Here is a 23,763-nt window from a genome sequence, read left to right on the forward strand (position 1 = left end):
TTTCACTGTACTGTACATGCAGATGATACAGTCTTATACTGAGCTGTCCCCTCTCCAGATTTTGTGTTAAACGCTCTACAACAAAGCTTTCTTAGTGTCCAACAAGCTTTTTCTGCCCTTAACCTCCAAACACCTCCAAATGCCCCTCTCCTACACATGCTAGATTACGGAGATGTAATTTATAGATCAGCATTTAAGGGTGCTCTCGAGCGCCTAGATGTTCTTTAGCATTCGGCCATCAGATTTGCCACCAATGCTCCATATAGGACACATCACTACACTCTATACTCTGTAAACTGGGCATCTCTGTATACCCGTCGCAAGATCCACTGGTTGATGCTTATTTATAAAACCCTCTTAGGCCTCACTCCCCCCTATCTGAGATACCTACTGCAGCCCTCATCCTCCACATACAACACCCGTTCTGCCAGTCACATTCTGTTAGAGGTCCCCAAAGCACACACATCCCTGGGTCGCTCCTCTTTTCAGTTCCCTTTCAGCTAGCGACTGGAACGAGCTGCAAAAAACACTCAAACTGGAGAGGTTTATCTCCATCTCTTCATTCAAAGACTCAATCATGAACACTCTTACTGAGAGTTGTGGCTGCGTCGCGTGATGTATTGTTGTCTCTGCCTTCTTGCCCTTTGTGCTGTTGTCTGTGCCCAATAATGTTTGTACCATGTATTTGTGCTGCTACCATCTTGTGCTGCTACCATGTTGTTGTCATGTTGTCTTGATACCATGCAGTGCTGTCATGTGTTGCTGTCATGCTATATTGTCTTAGGTCTTTCTTTATGTAGTGGTGTGGTGTCTCTCGTCGTGATGTGTATTTTGTCCTATATTTTATTATTTATTTTTTCTAATTCCAGCCCCCGTCCCCACAGGAGGTCTTTTGCCTTTTGGTAGGCCGTCATTGTAAATAAGTATTTGTTCTTAAACCTCTTTGGGCTAGGGGGCAGTATTTTGACGTCCGGATGAAAAGCGTGCCCAAAGTAACCTGCTTGTTACTCAAGCTCAGAAGCTAGGATATGCATATAATTGGTAGATTTGGATAGAAGACACTCTAAAGTTTCTAAAACTGTTAAAATAACGTCTGTGAGTATAGGAGAACTGAAATGGCAGGTGAAACCCAGAGGACAAACCACCCCCCCCCCCCCCCCCCCCAAAAAAAATCGGCCTACCACTATTTCAATGACTGTCACTTTTATTATAAGACGAAATCCTCCCAGATTGCAGTTCCTAGGACTTCCAATAGATGTCAACAGTCTTTAGAAAGAGTTTCAGGCTGATTTTTGTAAAAATTAGGTAGAAGTTGTAGTTTTTCTAAGTGGCTCCCATTTTGGCTGTAGTGTTTCCATGCGCATGGACGAGAGCGTGTTCTTTTTGTTTATCTCCGGTAAAGACAATAACGATTCTCTGTCTTAAATTTGATCGTTTATTTACGTATTAGGGTACCTAAGGTTTGATTAGAAACATTGTTTGACTTGTTTAGATACGTTTATTAGTAACATTTGGGATTCATTTTGTATGCATTTTGATGGAGGGAAACCAGTGGATTATTGACTGAAGCGCCCAGCTAAACTGAGTTTTTATGGATATAAAGAAGGACTTTATCGAACAAAAGGACCATTTGTATGTAACTGGGACCTTTTGGAGTGCCAACAGAAGAAGATCTTCAAAGGTAAGGCATTTATTATACCGCTATTTCTGACTTTCCTGTCACAACTGCCTGGTTGGAAAATGATTTAAGCATTTGTATGCTGTCCTCAGATAATTGCATGGTGTGCTTTCTCTGTAAAGCCTTTTTGAAATCTGACACTGCGGCTGGATTAACAAGAAGTTAAGCTTTATTTTGATGTATTGCACGTATATTTTCATGAATAATAAATATTTATAATACTGTAGTTTGAATTTCGCGCTCTGCAATTTCACCGGATGTTGTCGAGGTGTCCCGCTAGCGGCACGTCTAGCCGTAACATTAACTGACTTGCCTAGTTAAATAAAGGTTAAATAAATAAAACATTTATTAAAGCTCTCAGTAACAACAGAATAAATACAGACGATCTGGTTTGTCTATTAATATCTGCCCCTCCCAGGAGGGAGTGTGTGTGTGTGTGTGTGTGGGTGTGTATATACAGTATATATATACTGAAACATTTTCCAGGCAAGACAGGACTCCTGCTTGGTCTGTCATCTTCGGTGGGTGCAGCAGTAGAGTTGAGCCGTCCTGGTTTCCGACGCCGCTTTCTCAGGATCCTGAGGTGTTCCTCAAGGAAACCAGTAGAAAGACGGTGGCGTCATCCTTGGGTGTACCAAGCGTCCTTGAAGATAAAAGTCTGTGTTTTTAAAAAAAGACCCTTTCTGTTCAATATGGCTAGGATTTGGTCAAACCTATCAAAAAATATTACACCTTCAAGGGCTCCATTTCAGTGGAAATAGTTGAGCTCCTGCATGATAGATAATGCAGTGAGTTTCCAAATTAAAACCTAACTTACAGCCTAACTTACAACTTATTTACGTATTAGGGTACCTAAGGTTTGATTAGAAACTGAATACTTGAGGCAAAGAAACTGTTCCACTAATGAAGTAGACAGTTTTGTCTCAGATGTTGGGCTGAAGGAAAAGAGGGATAAACAGAAAAGACAACAATAATAAAGCATTGAATCACAAACTCACAATTCCCTTCACCAGGACCATTATTAATGATGTAACTACTGTAGAACACTCATGTCTCTCCAATCCTCTTGATGAGGTGTGAAATCAACACCTGGACCATGGGCTGTGTCTTCTTGATTGAGGTTCATGAGGGGCAGATAGCCTAGTGATTAAGAGCCTTGGGCCAGTAGTTACTTTGCCATAGTTCTTTTAGAAGTATTTTGTTTTCTGCAGTTTTGTTTCATAGAGGTCGCTGTTTGAATACCCGAGCCGACTAGATGTGCCCTTGAGTAAGGCACTTAACTCGAATTGCTCATTTAAGTCACTCTAGATAAGTGTCTCCTAAATGACAAAAATGTAAACGTGATGAATAGCCCTGGCCGCAATGGCTTTGTCGTCCAGTGTTGTCTGGGTTCAAAACAGTTCCATTTGAGTCTTACATATGATCTGCAGCTAATAAGAGAACTTACAAATAATGCCACAACAGTCTGGTGTTGGTCCAACAGGTTCTGCTGGTATATGATGCAGTGCCTTAAAGAAGAATATAAAAAAGTAATCAGTCACTGTTTCATATAGTCATACTACATGATAGATACAACCTACAACAGCCATCCTGACAGCATAAGGAAGTCACTGGAAGCCACATTTTATTTATTTTTATTTAACCTTTATTTAACTAGGCAAGTCGGTTAAAGAACAAATTCTTATTTACAATGACGGCCTACTTGTAAAACCTCCCCGGCCAAACCCTCCCCTAACCCAGACGACGCTGGGCCAATTGTGCGCCACCCTATGGGACTCCGGATCACGGCCAGTTGTGAAATGGTCACACTTAGACCGCTGCGCCACTCGGGAGGCCACATTGAGATGGTATACTGCACATAGATGTGAGAAGAGATCTTTACAGTTATCTGCAACTTTTTTATTCTTAAATAACATACCGCATCCTTATCTACCATGCATTGATTGAGGTAACAGATCTTTGTGATGCAGGGCTTTACAGTGTGACCATTTTACTCGCATATGGGCCTAAAAATAGATGTGTGAACTGAAAAAGTAAAGAATGAGCACGTGCAAGTTGTGATTTATAGCAAAAACCTTACTGCCGTAGTTATTTTGAAAGTATGCAACTACTTAGAGGAAGGGTACCAAAACATTTTGAAACAAAGATAGGTAAGACAACCACATATTACAGTCGCATATTGCATTACTTAAATAAAAAACAAAAGCCTACATATTTCTGCGCACAAAAATTAGTACGGGATGGGAGTGATTTTTATGGGAAGGGACAGGAAAGTTCAGGGGTTATAGAAGTGTTGAGGGATCAGGACAGTACAGGAAAATAATTGCCAGGACAAGACGGTGTAGGAATGAATTTTCACTCCTCTGTGGATCCTAAGGGGCTAAAAAATGATTTCTATAACTATTACTATTCTATTACTGCAGCCGAAGCATCACCGGAGTGGGTGCTTCACTGTCGGCAATGGAGGATCAGCTACCTACGGAGGAGAGGCTACTATGGAGGAACTGGGAACGTCGGACAAAGCGATGGGCCTTGATGAAGACTTTCTCCCTGGCTGTACTGTACCATCGATACGCCATCCAATCAAGCCATACTGCCTTTTCCAAACTGCCTTAATTAACTAAATTAGTTTTCCATCTTTAATTTGTTGTTCATTGATGAAGTATGTATTTTGTTAACAAGAAGACCACAATGGAAATAAGTTTCAAAACGTTTTTTTGTTATCCTCGATAGTTTGCAAATGCATTGTATGGCCTATTGATTAACGAAACACATTATTTATATTATTAGTATTATTTTGTGTTAGAATTGGCCATTTACCTTGAAACATTATCATTATAATGTTATTACATTGTTGTGTCTCAATTGGCCACTAGGCTATAAACAGGAGTTAAGCACAATGGTCAGCTTGATGTCGAAACGTCAGTGACCTGCTTGCATCCTGTACAATGGATTAATGATACAGACTTGTCTTGTGTGACTTAGTCATAAATCTGAGCGTACAGATTTATGAGCTGCTTGGGTGCGACCACAGTATGTGACCTCCTGTGTTTACGATCGGCAGGAATTTAGCTATGTGGGAAGTGCAGGGAGGAACAGAGAGTGGTGACGATATCAGCTATCTTGATCTACACAGACAAGCTAAATTACTTTTTACAACTCTGTTCCCAGGGCCTGTTTCTGCACATATGCTAACTGTCACAAAGATAAAAGGATGTACTTTCTATAAAAGGCGAAAGACAGCTCTGTTCATTGTACTTTTCAACTCTGACTATTCTTAGTGATTGTTGATTGCTTCATTGTTGCAAATCTTATAATGAAGTTGTTTTGAAGAATAGTCTCTCTCCTTTTGGTTAGAGATTCCACAAAAATTTGCGACGAGGATGAGATGGCTTACTCCGCTTGCTGATTGATCCCGGGGAGACAGAGGTTAACTGTGCGCAGGGGCTGGGTTAGATGTGGCAGGGAGCCCCACACTCCGACTGAGTGGAGCAGGATGGGACCCGCCTCGGACCGGCAGGGAGCGTCATTGAGTGGGATACGCCATTCCGAACATACAGAGTTAAGGGTGAGACTGATTTTCTTAAACGCAACCTCCAATTGGGGAAAGTTCTAGGAACTTTTAAAATCATGTTCTAAGAACTTTTTGAAAATCCTGTTATAGGAATAGGTCACGGTTTGGCGATACCAGGACAGAGTCCTGATGAAAGAGATTCCAGAATAAGATCCTGAGGTAGTGTAGAGATACCAGGGCAAAGTCCTGAAGAAATATGCCACGGGTTACGATCGTAAGTGTCACGACTTCCGCCGAAGTCGGTCCCTCTCCTGGTTCGGGCGGCATCCGGCGGTCGACGTCACCGGTCTTCTAGCCATCGCTGCTCCACCTTTCATTTTCCATTTGTTTTGTCTTGTTTTCCTGCACACCTGGTTTACGTCTCCTCATTACTTACTATGTGTATTTAGCCCTCTTTTCCCTCCATGTCTGTGTAGGGTATTGTTTATTGTCGAGCTTGGCACGCTTCCGGCTGGTTAGCACCAGGTTTTATGTATACCTGTGTTTTGTGGCAGCCGGTACTTTGTACTTTGTGGTACTGTGTGCTGCCTCACTTGTTTTGGGCATTGGTGACGCTATTGCGTTCTGGTCTTACTACTTGCCTCAGTAAAGTACTTTGTGTTCACTCATCTCTGCTCTCCTGCGCCTGACTTCTATGCACCAGCTACACCCACCATTGACAGTAAGATGTAAATGCATGAGCTACTGTACATTTTGTTAGTATTCACTATGCTACATCTCAGCAACCCAAAAGTCTTAATTACAAACAAAACAGGATAATGATAAGTCCACTGTCCTCCCTCCAATCATTAATTGTTTGTTTTAATCCACCACAATGTTTATGTGTCCTTTATTTAGCATGTACTACCCTTAGACACGACAACATTTATCTTGCCACCGAGTCTAACGATTTACTCCCATATATGACTGGTCTCTATGGAAAGGAGAAGGGCCACAGTACAAGTCAAAAGGACAGCCGTGAGTTGGGGAGGAGTGAGGAATTTGGGCTGAGGTCAGGTCAGATGAAGTGAGAAAGAACAGGCATCACTCAAGTCCTGTCTAGTAACAGAGATGTATTGGCTGTCCAGATGTGTAAGGAGGAGACTCCTTACATTGTGTAAATGTCTTTGTCTTATGCAGCTGTGTGACCCAGTGGGTGAATAAACTTAAGCTTTAAGCTTTACTAGTCATTTGTGAGTTTTTACTCTGTTTATTTCAAACTTAACAATAATACTTATTTTCCACCATAATTTGCAAATAAATTCATAAAAAATCCTACAATGTGATTTTCTGAATTTTTTTTCTCATTTTGTCTGTCATAGTTGAAGTGTACCTATAATGAAAATTACAGGCCTCTCTCATCTTTTTAAGTGGGAGAACTTGCACAATTGGTGGCTGACTAAATACTTTTTTGCCCCACTGTATACTTTCTCTTCCAGGAGAGGAGGGGGTGTCATTATCTCTCGCTTTGAAATGTTTCCAGAGACTGTGTCTTGGGAGAGCAGTTAGTGGAATTCTGCAGTTTTATAAGTATAAAGTTACCTGGATCCGGCCGTAAAAGGAGCGCCCAGATAAGTAAGGTCTTGCCATTTCTTTGTTTTTTGCCCTACGTTTTAACACACACATTGCTGTTGTTTTTGGAGAGAAAAAAATTACGTTCACTACGACCTTCTTTCACCACTCCTACCTGTGATCTGAGTCCAAGCCAGCAACCTGTGTACGAGCGGCAGGAGTGCGGCATGAGTCCTGAGACCGTGCATGTGGTGTGAGCATGGAGAGAGATCACATCCAAACTTCGCTCATGCTGCTGGTGTGCTGGTGGGAAAAAGGACCAGACAGAATTGACTGTATAGAATGACAGCTCAGGTGAGAGATTTGTGTGCTTGGGAAAATGTGATTATCCCCCAGATATTGTAATTGGGACATTATCAAGGGCCATCAATGGTGACAGGCATGCGTTACATATGTGCCGTTGAGAAGATGAACTGTAACGCTATCTGAAGAAGTAAATTAAGATATGTAGAGACACCAGTGTTTCAGGTCAGGCAGTTTCTGTGCCCTCAAAAACACCTTTTAAGCCCAAGTCCACCTTTTGTCCCATTGTCCAGAATGCCACACTAAATACATTTGCCAAGAAGGTGAAATTTGATGTGGAGAATCTGTTTAAGGGTAAAATTGACTCTAACCAAACACAACGTAACCTTTCTAAGACAGAGAGAGATGCAGTTGAATCATTGTCCAAAAATGGACGGATTATGGTTAAAAAAGCAGGAGTAAAGACAAATATGTGACAGAAGCCTACCGTCAATTAGACAATGATGAATTCTACCAATCTTTTACCTTCAACCCTACAGAGGACCTAAACACTGAATTGAAAGGGATCCTCACAGAAGCTAAGGAGAATGGCTACATTTCAGACAATGAGTTCAAATTTATTTTCAATGACAGTCCGCATATGGCTTCTTTTATTTTTAATCTTCTTCCAAAAGTCCACAAGAATCTTGAAAACCCCCCAGGCAGTAAAAATGGCAAATGTAGTTTGCATTCATCAATCTTTAGGAAGCCTACAGATGGTTCCTCTCTAGGTTTCTTCCTAGGTTCTGGCCTTTCTAGAGAGTTTTTCCTAGCCACCGTGCTTCTACACCTGCATAGCTTGCTGTTTGGGGTTTTAGGCTGGGTTTCTGTACAGCACTTTGTGACATCAACTGATTTAACTTCTCTGGGATATGTGGGACGGTAGCGTCCCACTTGGCCAAAAGCCAGAAAAAATGTAGCACGCCAAATTTAAATATATTACTATAAAAATAAATCTTTCATGAAATCACACATGAAAGACACCAAATTAAAGCTACACATGTTGTGAATCCAGCCAACGTGTCTGATTTCAAAAAAGGATTTACGGGGAAAGCACACCAAACAATTATGTTAGCTCTGTACATAGCCACAGAAAAACACAGCCATTTTCCCAGCAAAAGATAGTAGTTACAAAAAGCAGAAATAGAGATAAAATTAACCTCTAACACCTCCCAAACCCGGATCCGGGAGCACCCCCATCAGTAGAAAAGCTACTAGCATAGCCTAGCATAGCGTCACAAGTAAATACTAGCATCTAAATATCATTAAATCACAAGTCCAAGACACCAGATGAAAGATACACATCTTGTGAATCCAGCCATCATTTCTGATTTTTAAAATGTTTTACAGGGAAGACACAATATGTAAATCTATTAGCTAACCACGTTAGCAAAAGACACCATTTTTTTTACTCCACCAGTTTTTTACTCCATCAGTAGCTATCACAAATTCGACCAAATAAAGATATAAATAGCCACTAACCAAGAAACAAATTCATCAGATGACAGTCTGATAACATATTTATTGTATAGCATATGTTTTGTTAGAAAAATGTGCATATTTCAGGTATAAATCATAGTTTACCATTGCAGCCACCATCACAACTCGACTAGAATAACTACAGAGAGCAACGTGTATTACCTAATTACTCATCATAAAACATTTCTTAAAAATACACAGCGTACAGCAATTGAAAGACACAGATCTTGTGAATCCAGACAATATTTCAGATTTTCTAAGTGTTTTACAGCGAAAACACAATATAGCGTTATATTAGCATACCACAACAGCAAACATCACAACCGCATTGATTCAAGCCAAACATAGCGATTACGTATAAACCACCAAAAGATATACATTTTTTCACTAACCTTCTCAGAATTCTTCAGATGACAGTCCTATAACATCATATTACACAATGCATATAGAGTTTGTTCGAAAATGTGCATATTTAGCGGCACAAATCGTGGTTATACAATGAGAAAAGTAGCAAAGCTGCCCAGAAAATGGCAGGAGAAATCTTTGAAGAGGCACCTATTCTAATCAGTAACTATTCCAAAACTTGACTAAAAAATACAGGTTGGACAGCAATTGAAAGACAAATTAGTTCTTAATGCAATCGCTGGCTTACATTTTTAAAATTAACGTTACTTCAAGCATACAGCGTGCGCTAAAGCGAGACCGCACCATAATTCATGGCGGAATTATTATCTGACATTTGTCAACATAAGTACGAATTAACAGCATAAAGACTGCTTACTATTAGCTGAGCTTCCATCAGAATCTTGGGCAAGGTGTCCTTTCTCCAGAACAATCGTCTTTGGGTTGAAAGATGTCCTCTTGTCCGGTCGAAATCGCCGCTAATGTTAGCCGCCAACTGGAGTGGTGTCCAACTCGTGAAAGCGCATGGCAAAGAAATCCCAGAAAATCGCAATAAACTGCTATAAACTGCTAAGTCGGTTTAAATTAACTACCTTATGATGTCTTTAACACCTATAACGAATAAAAACATGACCGGAGATATAGAACTACTAAAACGAAAGCGTTTGCAGGACGCCATTGTGATGTCTTCATGCGTCAAGCGCACCGTTGAAAAGGACGGTACTTCCGTTCCACGGTCTATATATAGGGCCCAGATTGCGCAATCCACTCCATTCAAATTCTCCCCGCTTACTGACATCTAGAGGAAGACGTATGCAGTGCATGTAGCCCCATAGCTTACATTGGGACTTATAAACTGACCCCAGAACAGGGACCTCGATTTCTGAAATCTCACTCCCTGACAGGAAAAGTGCTGCAGAATGAGTTCTGTTTCACTCAGAGAAATAATTCAAACGGTTTTAGAAACTAGAGAGTGTTTTCTATCCAATAGTAATAATAATATGCATATTGTACGAGCAAGAATTGAGTACGAGGCAGTTTAATTTGAGAACGATATTTTACAAAGTTGAAATGGCGCCCCCATAGGCTCAAGAAGTTCACTAACCTTTGATGATCTTGATCAGATGACACTCATAGGACATCATGTTACACAATACATTTATGTTTTGTTCGATAATGTGCATATTTATATCCACAAATATGGGTTTACATTGGCGCCATGTTCAGAAATGCCTCCAAAATATCCGGAGAAATTGCAGAGAGCCACGTCAAATAACAGAAATACTCATCATAAACTTTGATGAAAGATACATGTTTTACATAGAATTAAAGATACACTTGTTCTTAATGCAACCGCTGTGTCAGATTTCAAAAAAACTTTACGGAAAAAGCACACCATGCAATAATCTGAGACGGCGCTCAGATTTAACAACATTTCTCCGCCATGTTGGAGTCAACAGAAATACGAAATTACATCATAAATATTCCCTTACCTTTGATCATCTTCATCAGAATGCACTCCAAGGAATCCTAGTTCCACAATAAATCGTTATTTTGTTCGATAATGTCCATTACTTATGTCCAAGTAGCTACTTTTGCTAGCATGTGTAGTACACGTGTCCAAACGCTCGCACAGATGCAGGCAAACGTCGGACGAAAACTTCAAAAGGTTATATTACAAGTCGAATAAACTGGTCAAAGTAAGTAGAGAATCAATCTTCAGGATGATGTTATCATAGATTTCCAATAACGTTCCAACCGGAGCATTCCTTCATGTCTGTAGAAGTTATGTAACGCAAGGCGATATCATGAGGAAAGCGCATGACCAGGAACTGGAAATCTGCCAGACCACTGACTCATTCCCCTCTCATCCGGCCCCACAACACAGTATAAACTTCATTCAACGTTCTACCGACTGTTGACATCTAGTGGAAGGCGTAGGAAGTGCAAACAGATCCATATATTACAGGGAATTGGCAGAAGGAAGGGAACAGCTTTCTGGAGTGAAATGCAACCCTGATCAGTCAGGTCTTTAGTTTCAATGTTTGTCCTCTCGTCAAAACCGGAAAGACAAAAAACAGCTGTTCATCAGGACCTTGATTAGCTGAGTCAGGTGTGTTAGAGCAGGGTTGGCGCAATAGTGTGCACATCCAATAGCTCTCCAGGAGGAGGGTGGAGGGTTGGCCACACCTGGTTTACTTTAGACCATCAACTTGTGGGCTATATCCCCTACATGCAGTCAGCCTGTTCTGGGCTAGTGAGGCGCTTCCCTCTATTCCTGCTATGCTGCCTAAGACTGTCCCCATGTTCATCAGGACAACCACTCCTCAGTAGGCCTACATCTCACCTTAAAATGTTACTGTACAGAAAGCTGCTTTGCTATCTGACATGAGACATTGCCATAGAACCTTCATTGACAGTGGGGGTGATCTTCTACTGTCTGTAAAAACACTAATTCAGGGCTGTTCTACTACAGTTCAAATCTTGTGTGACATTTTGTCTATACAGTTTACAAGCATGGCTTAAGAAAGCAGAAAACAAAATTCCAATATCAAGTGACAGGTTTTACCCTTTGTATTTTTTATTTGCTGAGTATCTTAAACTGCAGTAGGGATTCTCTGGCTTTGACCTAGGTGAGATATACTATTTGCTAGGTGACTGAATGCATACTGGTCAGGTAGGCAGTAAAACTGATGACAGTCTTCAGAGGTTGGCGCTGTAGGTCTACTGTCTGACAGAGATGGGTATAAAGTCTGCAGACTGTCTGATATTATTTTCTATGTCCATCTTATTTTAAACTAGCTAATAATTTAAATGTTGATTTACAATCATTTAGAAGTGCCTTATACATTTAAAGTTTCCTAGTATACTTCACCTCTGAGCTGCAGAATACCAAGGTGATTACATTTTAAAGGTGCACTTTATTAAATCAATCTATTGGAGAGGGAGGCAGGGAGTAGGCTAAAGAATTGCACATGTTACCTTGGTTTACACTGGCTTGGTTACAACACACTTCCCAGTGTAGAGTTCTACACCATGTGTGCGATTTAAACCAGAGATCAACTCACTAGAGAAGCTTGGATAGAGGACAGGACACAATATGGGCGAGTATACCAAACCGAGGCAGGTAAATATCACACCCACTTCAGTGTGACAGTCAGTTGCAATGAAGCTTGAGTGTTTTATTTTTTAAATTTTAACTAGGCAAGTCCGTTAAGAACAAATTCTTATTTACAATGACGGTCTACCGGGGAACAGTGGGTTAACTGCCTTGTTCAGGGGGCAGAACGACAGATTTTTACCTTGTCAGCTCGGGGATTCGATCCAGCAAAACTTTCGGTTACAGGGCCAACGCTCTAACCACTAGGCTACCTGAGTGTAGCCCATAAGGGGAATTAGCAAGTGGAATAATTTACCTGCAGCGCAACCTGGCTATAGAATGGTTTGTCCTACTCGAGTCCCATAGTGTTGTCCTTGCTTGTGATTGGTCATCTCCCAACTGTTACAAGACATGAACATGATTTGTGTATGCAGCATTTACCGCATTTGTGTTGAGCACATTTTGCATTACAGTTTATGCCAAAAGGTACTAGTGTAAATTAAACTGACCTCTACATTTACACGGTGTAAATAATGAGTGGTACATCCTACATGCATTAAATTAATTATGGAAAATGTAGTACGACAAAGTACATGAAGTCGTCCTCGCAGTGTATTGCAAGTATAGCCTACACTACATATCCTAGCTTGCACTGCGTCGACAGCAGTCGTGTGTTGGTTCTCCAAGATGGCGTCGTTGGGAAGGAGGCGCGGTGTCCAAGTCAACAGGGAGAGGTCAGTTATACTCAATCATTGCCATATCACGACTATTTGTGTCCAAGGTCTATGTTATGATACGCCACACATTCACTATTCCATCATATGGCTTTTAAAAGCTGAATGCAGCTGTCACTTTCCCGAATTCCTTCCTCCATAACTGCTCATGTGATGTTTTGATTAGCATGTTTGCTAGCCTGTTCATCAAAGCTTCAAAATCAAGTTCTGGATAGGTTAGCCACCCAACTAAAATAGTGTGAAAACATGTCGTAACGTTACAAAGTAGATATACTAGCTCATATCAAATATATCGGTCGTATAACAACGTTTACTCACCGCTTGCAATTTACGTATTAGCTAACGTTAGTTTTCAGAGCAGCAAGCTTCCAAACAGCGGTGGAGTTAACCAATGTAACGTTATGACCTGACGTTATGCCAAGCTGCGTCCAATACAGCACAACAACTAATATAGCTGTTACTGGAATTGTTTAAACAGTTGTGAATGATCAACATGTTCGCTAACCCAGAGTTTTGTTTACGTTAGCCAGCTAACAGTAGTTAGCTACTTGACGGGTGCTTTCAGAATTCGCTCTGGCGTGTCAGACTGACTCAGAGTGTGCTCAGCCAGGGTGAATTTACGAACGCAGGCTTATTTAGCTAACCGTGTGAACCTTGTTAGGAGCTAGTTAGCACTCTTGCGCGGGGCATAATGTTTGCAAAGTGAAGGATTCGAGTTTTACACGTGTGTTATTTCCACTTGTTATAGCTGCATTTGTTTTCTCCCGCATATTGTTTATTGCCCATAGCTACGTTAGCATTAATACCATAGCTTATTACTAACAGGCAACTTGACAGTGACTGATGCCTAGTGAGTGAACTCTGAGAATTTTAAACGCGTAAAAAAAAAACTACTTTCCCTTTGATTCAACAGCTCTTATTTTTGTCAAACATGCACAAGTAACACACAAGTGTCTTGTTTTTACCATACATTGTGCTGAGAAAAGTTTTTGTGCAGTAATCTGATATCAAGGTCATGGACTGTCAATTTTAAAAAGTAGTTCCCCTTATTTCTTCACAAGTGGTATTCATCTTTTATATTTTTTTATTTCACCTTTATTTAACCAGGTAGGCTAGTTGAGAACAAGTTCTCATTTGCAACTGCAACCTGGCCAAGATAAAGCAAAGCAGTTCGACACATACAACAACACAGAGTTACACATGGAATAAACAAACATACAATCAATAATACAGTAGAAAAATCTATATACAGCATGTGCAAATGAGGTAGGATAAGGGAGCTAGGCAATATATAGATCTCTACATCGTTTAAAAAATGGTGCAACCACTTGCCTTAGGCCCCGAAGCTGCACAATTGCTATGAAGCTTGGAAAATAATGATCTTTTCCATCTACTTACTATTTATAATCTCCTCTCTCTGTGCACAGGGGAGTGATGGCGGCAACGGACTGCTACATCGTTCATGAGATCTACAACGGGGAAAACGCGCAGGACCAGTTTGAGTACGAGCTGGAGCAGGCACTGGAGGCACAGTACAAGTACATTGTGATCGAGCCCACGCGCATTGGCGATGAGACGGCCCGCTGGATCGCCGTGGGCAACTGCCTGCACAAGATGGCCGTGCTGTCAGGTACCGCCTGCCTCCTGACGCCGCTCTCGCTACCGCCCGAGTACTCGCGCTACGTAGCACTGCCCACTGGTGCCCTCAGCGTGGCATGCTCCACCCTCTATGGAATCTCCTGGCAGTTCGATCCCTGCTGCAAGTACCAGGTGGAGTACAACAGCCAAAAACTCTCGCGGCTGCCCCTGCACACACTCACCTCCTCCACGCCAGTGGTGCTGGTGCGCAGGGACGACATCCACAGAAAGAGACTCCACAACACGATAGCGCTGGCCGCCCTGGCCTACTGCGCCAAGAAGATCTACGAACTCTACGCGGTATGAGCACACTCGGAAGAGGTTTTAAGAATATATATAACGGGAAAAGAATCCACCAAGTGGAAGCCATGAGCACAGTTGAGGGTTTGCCCCTAACCCCCCCCCCCACCCCACTTGAGCGGGCGCTTAATTTTGGGCTGTTTGATGGATCAGAGGGATATAGTTAAATCTAGAAGGAATTATTTTTACCTTCTCATTTTCTTTACTTGTAAGTGACATCACCAGTGCACTTATCCATATGGAACCCTTGTGCCTCTTCCCTGTCCCTGTATCCCACAATACACTAAGTTAGTGCACAATGGTAGCTAAGTAAAAATAAATAGACTGAATCGTGTTGCAGTTGAAATGGACAGACTTAAGTATTACCAACATTTGTCTATTCCTTGTAGTTTTACTGTACCCCTTTCTTGCTGATCAGTACGTCACCCTTTCATTAAACATTAGGATATTTCAAACTCTCCTTTCTGTATTTTCTTTTTCATTAAACAAATTCTACACCATGTCTTGAATCACAAAGGCGACTATCTTTGTTTTCAGATTTTTGTCTTTCTAGGTTTAGTCACTCTTTGGGACAAAGTCAAGACCTTTAAACATACTTGTTTGGTCATCCCTCACCAGTCAAAGTTGTTAAGGACAAGACAGACCAACACAAATGCAGCCATGCGCAGCAAGTCCTATTGCCTTTATTAATTTCTCAACTATTCTACATGTTGAATCGCCACCATCGTGTTGTTCTGTCTTGTCCTTTACACACATGCAGTCATGGGTAAAAAGCCTGTCCAAATGGAGCTCTTTGTGGGATTGTTACACTTAATGGGGACTTGCTGTGAGTGTAGGAGTGGGTTGTGTATGTAAGGAACATATACACTACCATTCAAAAGTTTGAGGTCACTTAGAAATGTCCTTGTTTTGAAAGAAAAGCAAAACAATTTTGTCCTTTAAAATAACATCAAATTGATCAGAACTACAGTGTAGACTATTGTAGCTGTAAACAGCAGATTTTTTTTCTGGAATATCTACATAGGCGTACAGAGGCCCATTATCAGCTACCATCACTCCTGTGTTCCGACGGCACGTGTTAAACTTGAATTAGCTATCATTTTAAAAGGCTAATTGATCATTAGGAAACCCTTTTGCAATTATGTTAGCACAGCTGAAAACTGTTCTGATTAAAGGAGCAATAAAACTGGCCTTTCGACTAGTTGGAGTATCTGGAGCATCAGCATTTGTGGGTTTGATTACAGGCTCAAAATGGCCAGAAACAAAGGACTGTCTTCTGAAACTCATCAGTCTATTCTTGTTTTGAAGGCTATTCCATGCGAGAAATTGCCAAGAAACTGAAGATCTCGTACAACGCTGTGTACCTTCACAGAACAGCGCAAACTGTCTCTAACCAGAATAACCAGAATAGAAAGAGTGGGAGGCCCCAGTGCACAACTGAGCAAGAGGACAAGTACATTAGTGTCTAGTTTGAGAAACAGATGCCTCACAAGTCCTCAACTGGCAGCTTCATGAAATAGTACCCGCAAAACACCAGTCACAACGTCAACAGTGAAGAGGCGACTCCGGGATGCTGGCCTTCTAGGCAGAGTTCCTCTGCCCAGTGTCTGTGTTCTTTTGCCCATCTTAATCGTTTCTTTTTATTGGCCAGTCTGAGATATGGCCTTTTTTTACTGCCTAGAAGGCCAGCATCCCTGAGTCGCCTCTTCACTGTTGACGTTGAGAGTGGTGTTTTGCGGGTACTATTTAATGAAGCTGCCATTTGAGGATGCTCGGTGTATATGGATCTGATTCCCAAATGATGCCAGTAGTCTTGTGGTGTTTTTTAATCTTAAAATCAGGTCGTTTGCGATGTAAAATACATGTAACTCGACTTGGCCGGGTTACAAGAAAATGGTAATTCGTAGTTTAAATTATTTAATTTTTTTCTAAATGTCTCACTAGTAAATTAATAAGCTGTTGTAGGCCTTTGGAAATTTCAATTTCAATGAGAGAGCAATATTAATTTGTGTTGTTTCCAACCAATTGTATTTATTATTTGAAATTGTCAGGTTTTGCAGCTTGATGGGGGCCTGATTGTCATTCTTTGCAACGCTTGAAATGGTTTGCAAGTGTTGATTATGACTGCATTGTAAATGTAACCAGCCGACCAAGTATTTGGCTATCATCAGTACAGGGCAACATACCCCGTTTGCCTGTGTTTTCTTTCACATTTCTGCTTTGCAAAATATTATACAAACTAAACAATGCCCATCCATGAACAATGTCTTTGTTGGGCCTGCAGTTAAAATACTTACAAAATGTACAGTAATTGTGCTATATTATTACCTCCAGCTTTGGATCATCTTGATATGAATTTGAGAGTCGACATCAGTTGAGAATCGTGTGATACCAGAGAAAAGAGAGGCCCATGTCGGTGGAAAATCTGTCTCCCTCCAGCAGGTGGCGTATTTTTGTTTCGCACACCAAGCAATGGGTTTTTGTATGGAGGTCAATGAGTGTCAAATTGGTCAACAGAAATATGAATGGCTTATTTGATCAAATAGAAGTTTCTTAATGCTTAAGTTGTTACTAGTGTACTGATATAAGTAGTAAACGTGACTTCCCGGCAACTTAGATATAAAGTGTTTTTTTTCTCAGAGTTGTCTTGAGATGGCTACGCATATTCATGACATGAGCCTAGTAGTAGCATACAGGCGGTTGACGTCAATAACCCTCATTGAATATTCAAAACAGGATTACAATAATGAGATGTATAATGAGAAAGGACAGCCTGCTGTTCCGCTTCGTGGATAACGACTACCATTGTTAAGGCGGAGAGATCTGTATCTTGTCAGTATATCCATCATCTTTGGTGACGCTTTGGTGTGACTGTGACAGATATAAAATGTGTAGAGTTTAAACTATTGTAAACTAAAGGAATACAACCTGTTTCCACCTGTTAAAAAATGGGATAACCCGGGTTAGAAATAATGCTCACCCACTGTTAGACAGCCTATATGTGATTGGCAGAAATTGGCAGAAACCCTTTTAATGTCACAACTGATTGGCTGGAATTAAACTTTCTTAGCTGCTTCCGGGTTACTTTCTACAGTCGGTGTTTGGATCTCAAAGATTACTATCAAATATTATCATAATAAACCTTTGTATGTTGACGACGATTCAGATGGACAGGTGTCAGGTTCAGGTGTGTCAAGTCATTCGGCATAGCAACATATATTTGCGGCACTTTGGTTAGTCATGTTGAGCTTATTATTAGCCATCTGTCATTAGCTGCAGTACTAGCTAGGCTCATATTTTAGTATGGTGGCTTGGTTGTGAAATATTAAAAATAATTTAGCAACTGATGTAGCTAGTGACTGATTCTTCTGTATTTAATGTGAGGGTTCTGCCTTGTTGCAAAGTAAACTAGCTAGAAGACCAAACTGTGTCATTGTATACGGTCGGGAGCATAACAGCAGCTGTCACTTGTTAATGTGTGCTTGTTTCTATTTAGCCAGCAGATCCGCTTGCTTACAGCTGCACTAGTGTCGATTCGCGCTATAAAGCATGTGTGAAACGCAAACGAACTCAGGCTGAAACGAATCCTGGACCTGCGTGAGTAGCGGGTGCAAGATTCAGGACCAGAGTACCAGGTATTGTAACACGGCAGCGCGAGTCGCGTGGAACTTTTTTGCATGTGTTAACAAGCTAGCTCCCTAACATGATGTAGAATGTGTGTTTTGCTAATCGCACTCAAACTGTTTTCAGGTCTTGTGAAAGCAAAACTTATTGTGTAGAATTCTCACAAATGCTCCAGGTAATCGAAACAGGGTACACATTTAATGTGAAAATGCCCTAAGACATTGAGGAGCCGGCGGAAAACGTACCTCAAACCTGGGATGAGAAATGCGTTGTACGCCGAATCAGTGGAGGACCATCCTCCTCACTGAATTTCATAAAAATAGGGAAACATTAAAGTTATCCTTTTTAGATAAAACTATACTAAATATATTTCACCAAATAACTGATTAAAACGCACTGTATTGCAATTAAGTTCTACAATAGCCTCAGCAGCACTTTGTAGGATATGGTGTAGCCGGAGGGCAGCTAGTTTCTGTCCTCTAGGTACATTGACTTAAGTACAAAACCTAGGAGGCTAATTGGTTCTCATCCCCTTCCATGGACGTACACAGTCATCATGACAACTTCTGGAGGACGTTCTCCAACCTATCAGAGCTCTGAAATGTTGTCCAATCAAAGGATGAGAGAATTAATCTACAACTGAAAGCATAAGCAACAGCTAGCTAGCACTACAGTGCATACAATGTGGTGAGTAGTTGACTCAAAGAGAGTGAAAGACAATATTTGAACAGTTTTGAACAAATACATTTCTTCAAAAATGAAGAAGCGAGAGAGAGAGAGCTAGCTATTGTTGTATTTTTTGCACTTTCACCTAGTTTAGCTTACTCAGAGAGGGATGCTATGTTAGCTAGCTGCTATGGCTATCCAACACTGGAACTCGTCAAGGTAATCTTTTGGTTTTATTAATCTATTGCCACCCGGGCCCACCGGTGTAACTGCTAAACTGCTTGCTGACAGTACACTGTACTGCATGATTTGTAGCGTTAGTTCTAGTAACTATGTTGACTATGACGTTTGCTAATATGGTGACAACGCTGTAGGCTGTGTGTAGCGCTTATGAAATTGTTTGGCTTGGCAAGTTTTTTTTTTGCCTGGTCACAGACAGCTGATATGTTGTGCACTGAAGTCCACAATCGAAGGGAAAAGGTGTTATGAGAGCGCGTAGATGTGATCATGCTGTTTGTACGTGGCTGCTATGAAAGTGAACTAACTGTGTTTGCATGTGATCAGGGGGGTAATCATGACCCCAATTCTGTTGGAAAAATGTTTCTTAAACGGAAGCAAACAGAAGGAAACGGGGATAAACAAACTTTCATTTGCAACTGTTGGACTAATGATTACACCCTAGATCATCTAGATGCAGGCAAGAGTGTGCAAGGCGGCATTGAATATGTCACTGTCTGTCACCTTGATTACTTACATTTCTCACGACCTATGTTATAAACTTTCATTCATAGGCTAGGTTTAGCAACTTAATGATGGCTATAGGGAAAATGCAAGTATTTATTTATTTTATTTAACTAGGCAAGTCAGTTAAGAACAAATTGTTAGTTACATTGACGGCCTATGAACAGTGGGTTAACTGCCTTGTTCAGGGGCAGAATGACAGATTTTTACCTCGTCAGCTCGGGGATTCGATCTAGCAACCTTTCGATTACTGGCCTGTTGATAAAACAGTTACTGGAGACAGGAGATCAAGTTGAGACATAGGACGAGGTGTATAATTGTATAATAAGGCAGTTTATTCAAAAGTGTAAAGATATCTGGCAAATCGTGCAGCACGGCCCCGTTCTGTCTGATTCATATGGAATCGTCGGAGAAGAGACCGCTAAACATATTGTACAGCTTATATATGCATTGAATGAAGTAGGTTGATCTGGTAGTCTGGCCTTCTGATTGGTCGATCTGGGTCGTGGGTAGTCCTGTCCGGGCCTGATGTCGACGTTCCATTGGCTCTTAACACAGTTCTTTGTCTTAGAGTCTCAACCTCGAGCAGAATGCATGTGCGTTTGTTTTAACAGGGGCCTGTTCATGGGGGAGGGGAGTGTGTGTGGGTCTGTGGTTATTATAAGGGTACGAAGAGTGGGGGTATAGTGGGGGATGGGTGCATGTTGTGTCAAGTATAGCTAGTGTTGAGAAGTTGTTAAAACAAGTTACCAATATCTATTACAATTTCTTACAGGCCCCATGCTCTAACCATGTAGTAGACTAAACCTATCGATGTTACATTGAACTGGGTGAATGGAGTAAGAATGACAGTCATCCAATATGCTGTAATAATAGAAGTAAGACCATGCAACAACAACAAAAAAAAGTGTCCTCCCTCATCTTAAACTGCACCGACCGCCATTGCTCCAAATTGTCCCATTATCCCATCTGCACAGAATGGACCCAATTTTTACTGCAAAACCATTTACAGAAAATTGTGTATGTCCAAACTATTGGATTTAAGCTGATTGGCCCCTCTTTAATCCACTTTACAACCTGTGTAGAGCTTAATTGGCATACATAGGTGGCACGTGATAAGGGAATTTATATGTTTAAAGTAATGACTAAAGAATTCCACCCTGAAACGTAATTATTAGATTAGGTAACATGTATTAGAGTGATTAGTCTAAAATCCAATAAGGTTTGGTTGAGGCAAGTTAAGGGTGAGAAAACACAGGACAATTGAACTATACATGACCTGACCTGGTTGAAACTCTGAAAAACTTACGACAGGAAAGAGACCCTGTCAAGGTCCCTCTAATCTAGGGAGGGAGGGAACGGCATGGAACTGCCAGCTTGGTAGAGATAAACGAGGAATGTGGACTGTGGGGAAAGATACATCCCACCTACTGTTTGTGTGTCTGTGTGTGCGTGTAAGTAGGTGGGGGGGTGGGAGTTATAAAATGACATGTCTTTGCATTCTTGACTTTAGAACGTTCTCTGAATAAACCTTACGGTCCTTTTGCAGAAGCGGAGTCTTTGCCTTATTATTATTAAACCCAGGGTCTTACAAACCTCGGGGATTGGTCAAAGCTTAAATAATTGTTTAGTTATCATCATTGGGATTAAAGTTTGGGGAAGATAAAAATGCACCTTATAATAAAGCATTACATGAATAATCGAATTTGCGGTCAGTGTTTTCCTGCTAATTGATTGCATTTTAGAACATTCGCTCCTAAAGCCTACTGCTGTGTGCGCATTGCTGCGCTTATAATGTAAAGAAATAGCCTAATAGTTTATCAACATTTTAAGCTAAACGTTCTTAACTGTTGCATCAGCCTCATTGCTTTTAAAATGTTTTTTTTTTATGAGTGGTATTGATTTGGGATCTATCGCATCCCGTAAAGTATGTTTGGAATATTTATTTCTTGCACAGAAAGACAAGCTGATAAATAGGATAGGTCAACTTTTGTACTATGGGGGATAGTAGATTGACATAGGATAGTGCTTTTGATGTTCGTTAGGCCTACTCATCATGTTGGCTGACAAGAATTTAATGTGGACAGTTCTTCTAACATCTTCAATATGCGCCTCGGAATTCGATAAGGGACGCATGCAGTTGCATCCCCATTGTGTGTGTATTCACTTGTAGCCTATTTCAGAGTTGAGATGCCTGTGAGAAGGACCCGATCACATGAAGTGCATTGGCTAATAAGAATTTAGATATCTGAGAGAGCCATGTGAGTGAGAGGTGCTTCGGCGCAAGGCTGCTGGGAAAAGGGAATTATAATTATTATATTTAGCCCATGGGCACAACGGCCACTTTTGCTGCAAAAGGCATGGATTTTTAATGGGGCATTACGGCCACACAAGGGGGATGCCGCCGGGAAATTCGAGGCCTGGTGAGAATATTAGCAAGTGCTTGTCAAATTGTGAATGAGAGACTGATGAAGTGTGTGCAGCCTGCACAAGAAACAATGCAGAGCTCATGCCTTTCATGCATCTTTTTTTCAAAATCATCAGTAGAGTTCCATCATGCAGCCTTAAAATGTATAAAAAATCAAAGCATATAGCCAAACGTTTGTATTACAACTAAAGTTGCATAAATAACTCTAAATTAAGCATATAGAAGAACGTCTTAGGGCTAGGCGTCCCGTCAGCAGGACACCTGTCAACAACTTCCGGTGAAATTGGAGGGCGCGCAATTCAAATAAATAATCATAAAAATTATGGATATTAAACATCTAGGTACATACAAGTGTCTTATATCGGTTAAAAGCTTAAATTCTTGTTAACTTCTTATGGCTGCAAGGGGCAGCACTGAGTAACCTGAAAATAGGTGGCCATTTCAAACGGCCTCCTACTCAATTCTTGCTCGTACAATATGCATATTATCATTTCTATTGGATAGAAAACACTCTCTAGTTTCTTAAACCGTTTGAATTATTTCTCTAAGTGAACCAGAACTTTTTCTGCAGCCCATTTCCTATCCGGAAGTGAGATTTCCAAATGCGAGGTCTCTTTTCAAGAGCTTGTCTATAAAAGGGCATGTCACTTGGGACCATAGAAACACGTCATACGCCTTCCCCTGGGTGTCATGCGGAAGTGAGAGCAGAAAGGACTTGAATATCTCGTTCAGGGATTGAATACAGCCTCTTGGAGTGAGAGGACCGCCATAATTTTTTTTCTCCAAGGCGCGAAGTTGGACCTTGTATTGCCTCCTGGAAAACTGTCGTTATAGGTGAATATATTCTCCGGCTTCGATTTTACTTGATACATGTCACAATATCATCCTAAAGTATGTTTTTTCAATATAGTTTAATTATATTATTGAAATTTATTCTGGACTTTAGACGTGATGCGACGCAAGAATTTTGTCAAGATGGAGAGGTTAGCGTCGCACTGCCAGTGTGCTTGCTAATTCAAGAGGGAAATCGTTCGTTCTGGATCGAAATAAAGACGTTTCTGAACAAAGGACCCCTTGGAGAACATTCTGATGGAAGATCAACAAAGATAAGGACCCAATTTGGGATGCTTTTTCATATATCTGTCGAACTGTGCTATGCTACCGTTTGACTAGAATCAATGCTGCTGTGTGCTAGCTAATGTAGTAAGCTAATATAACGATATATTGTGTTTTCGCTGTAAAACACTTCAAAAATCTGAAATATTGGCTTTATTCACAAGATCTTTGTCTTTCATTAGCTATCCACCATATATTTTTCTGAAATGTTTTATGATGTGTAATTAGTAGTTGACGTTGGTGTCTGTATTTTCTCTGGCTACTCCCGTGCGATTTCTGACTGTAGCTATGATGGTAGCAGTAATGTAAAACTGATTTATAGCTAAAATATGCACATTTTTTTAACAAAACATAGATTTATTGTGTAACATGTTATAGGACTCATCTGAGGTAGTTTTTTCTAGGTTATTTAGGTTGGTTCTAGGTTAGTTAGGTTGGCTTGTGCATGCT

General features: G+C 40.8%; 1 protein-coding gene and 1 long non-coding RNA gene across 5 annotated transcripts in view; one reads left to right on the plus strand and one right to left on the minus strand.

Annotated features, from left to right (window-relative positions):
- LOC120052743 overlaps nt 1-13,389 on the minus strand; it is a 32,971-nt gene extending 19,582 nt beyond the window's left edge. For 2 of the 3 annotated variants that reach the window (XR_005477403.1, XR_005477401.1), the window contains exons 1-3: nt 13,119-13,389; nt 6,919-7,046; nt 3,126-3,186 (exon numbers count right to left, since the gene is read on the minus strand). This is a non-coding gene — a long non-coding RNA (uncharacterized LOC120052743). Of the gene's footprint in view, nt 1-3,125; nt 3,187-6,918; nt 7,047-12,382; nt 12,466-13,118 lie in introns of all 3 variants that reach the window. The other variant, XR_005477402.1, reaches the window with a different exon arrangement.
- On the plus strand, nt 12,028-15,240 carry LOC120052742 (transmembrane protein 11, mitochondrial-like). 2 transcript variants are annotated; one of them, XM_038999833.1, is made up of 2 exons: nt 12,028-12,093; nt 14,228-15,240. In XM_038999833.1, the coding sequence occupies exon 2, from the start codon at nt 14,235-14,237 to the stop codon at nt 14,742-14,744; it is 510 nt and encodes a 169-aa protein (XP_038855761.1). In that variant the 5' UTR covers nt 12,028-12,093; nt 14,228-14,234; the 3' UTR covers nt 14,745-15,240. The 2 variants fall into 2 exon arrangements, with proteins under 2 accessions (XP_038855761.1, XP_038855760.1); XM_038999832.1 differs by lacking the exon at nt 12,028-12,093 and adding an exon at nt 12,669-12,800.
- The last annotated feature ends 8,523 nt before the right edge of the window (nt 15,241-23,763 follow it).

The sequence above is a fragment of the Salvelinus namaycush genome, chromosome 8 (assembly GCF_016432855.1).
Source record: "Salvelinus namaycush isolate Seneca chromosome 8, SaNama_1.0, whole genome shotgun sequence".
Lineage (NCBI taxonomy): Eukaryota > Metazoa > Chordata > Actinopteri > Salmoniformes > Salmonidae > Salvelinus > Salvelinus namaycush.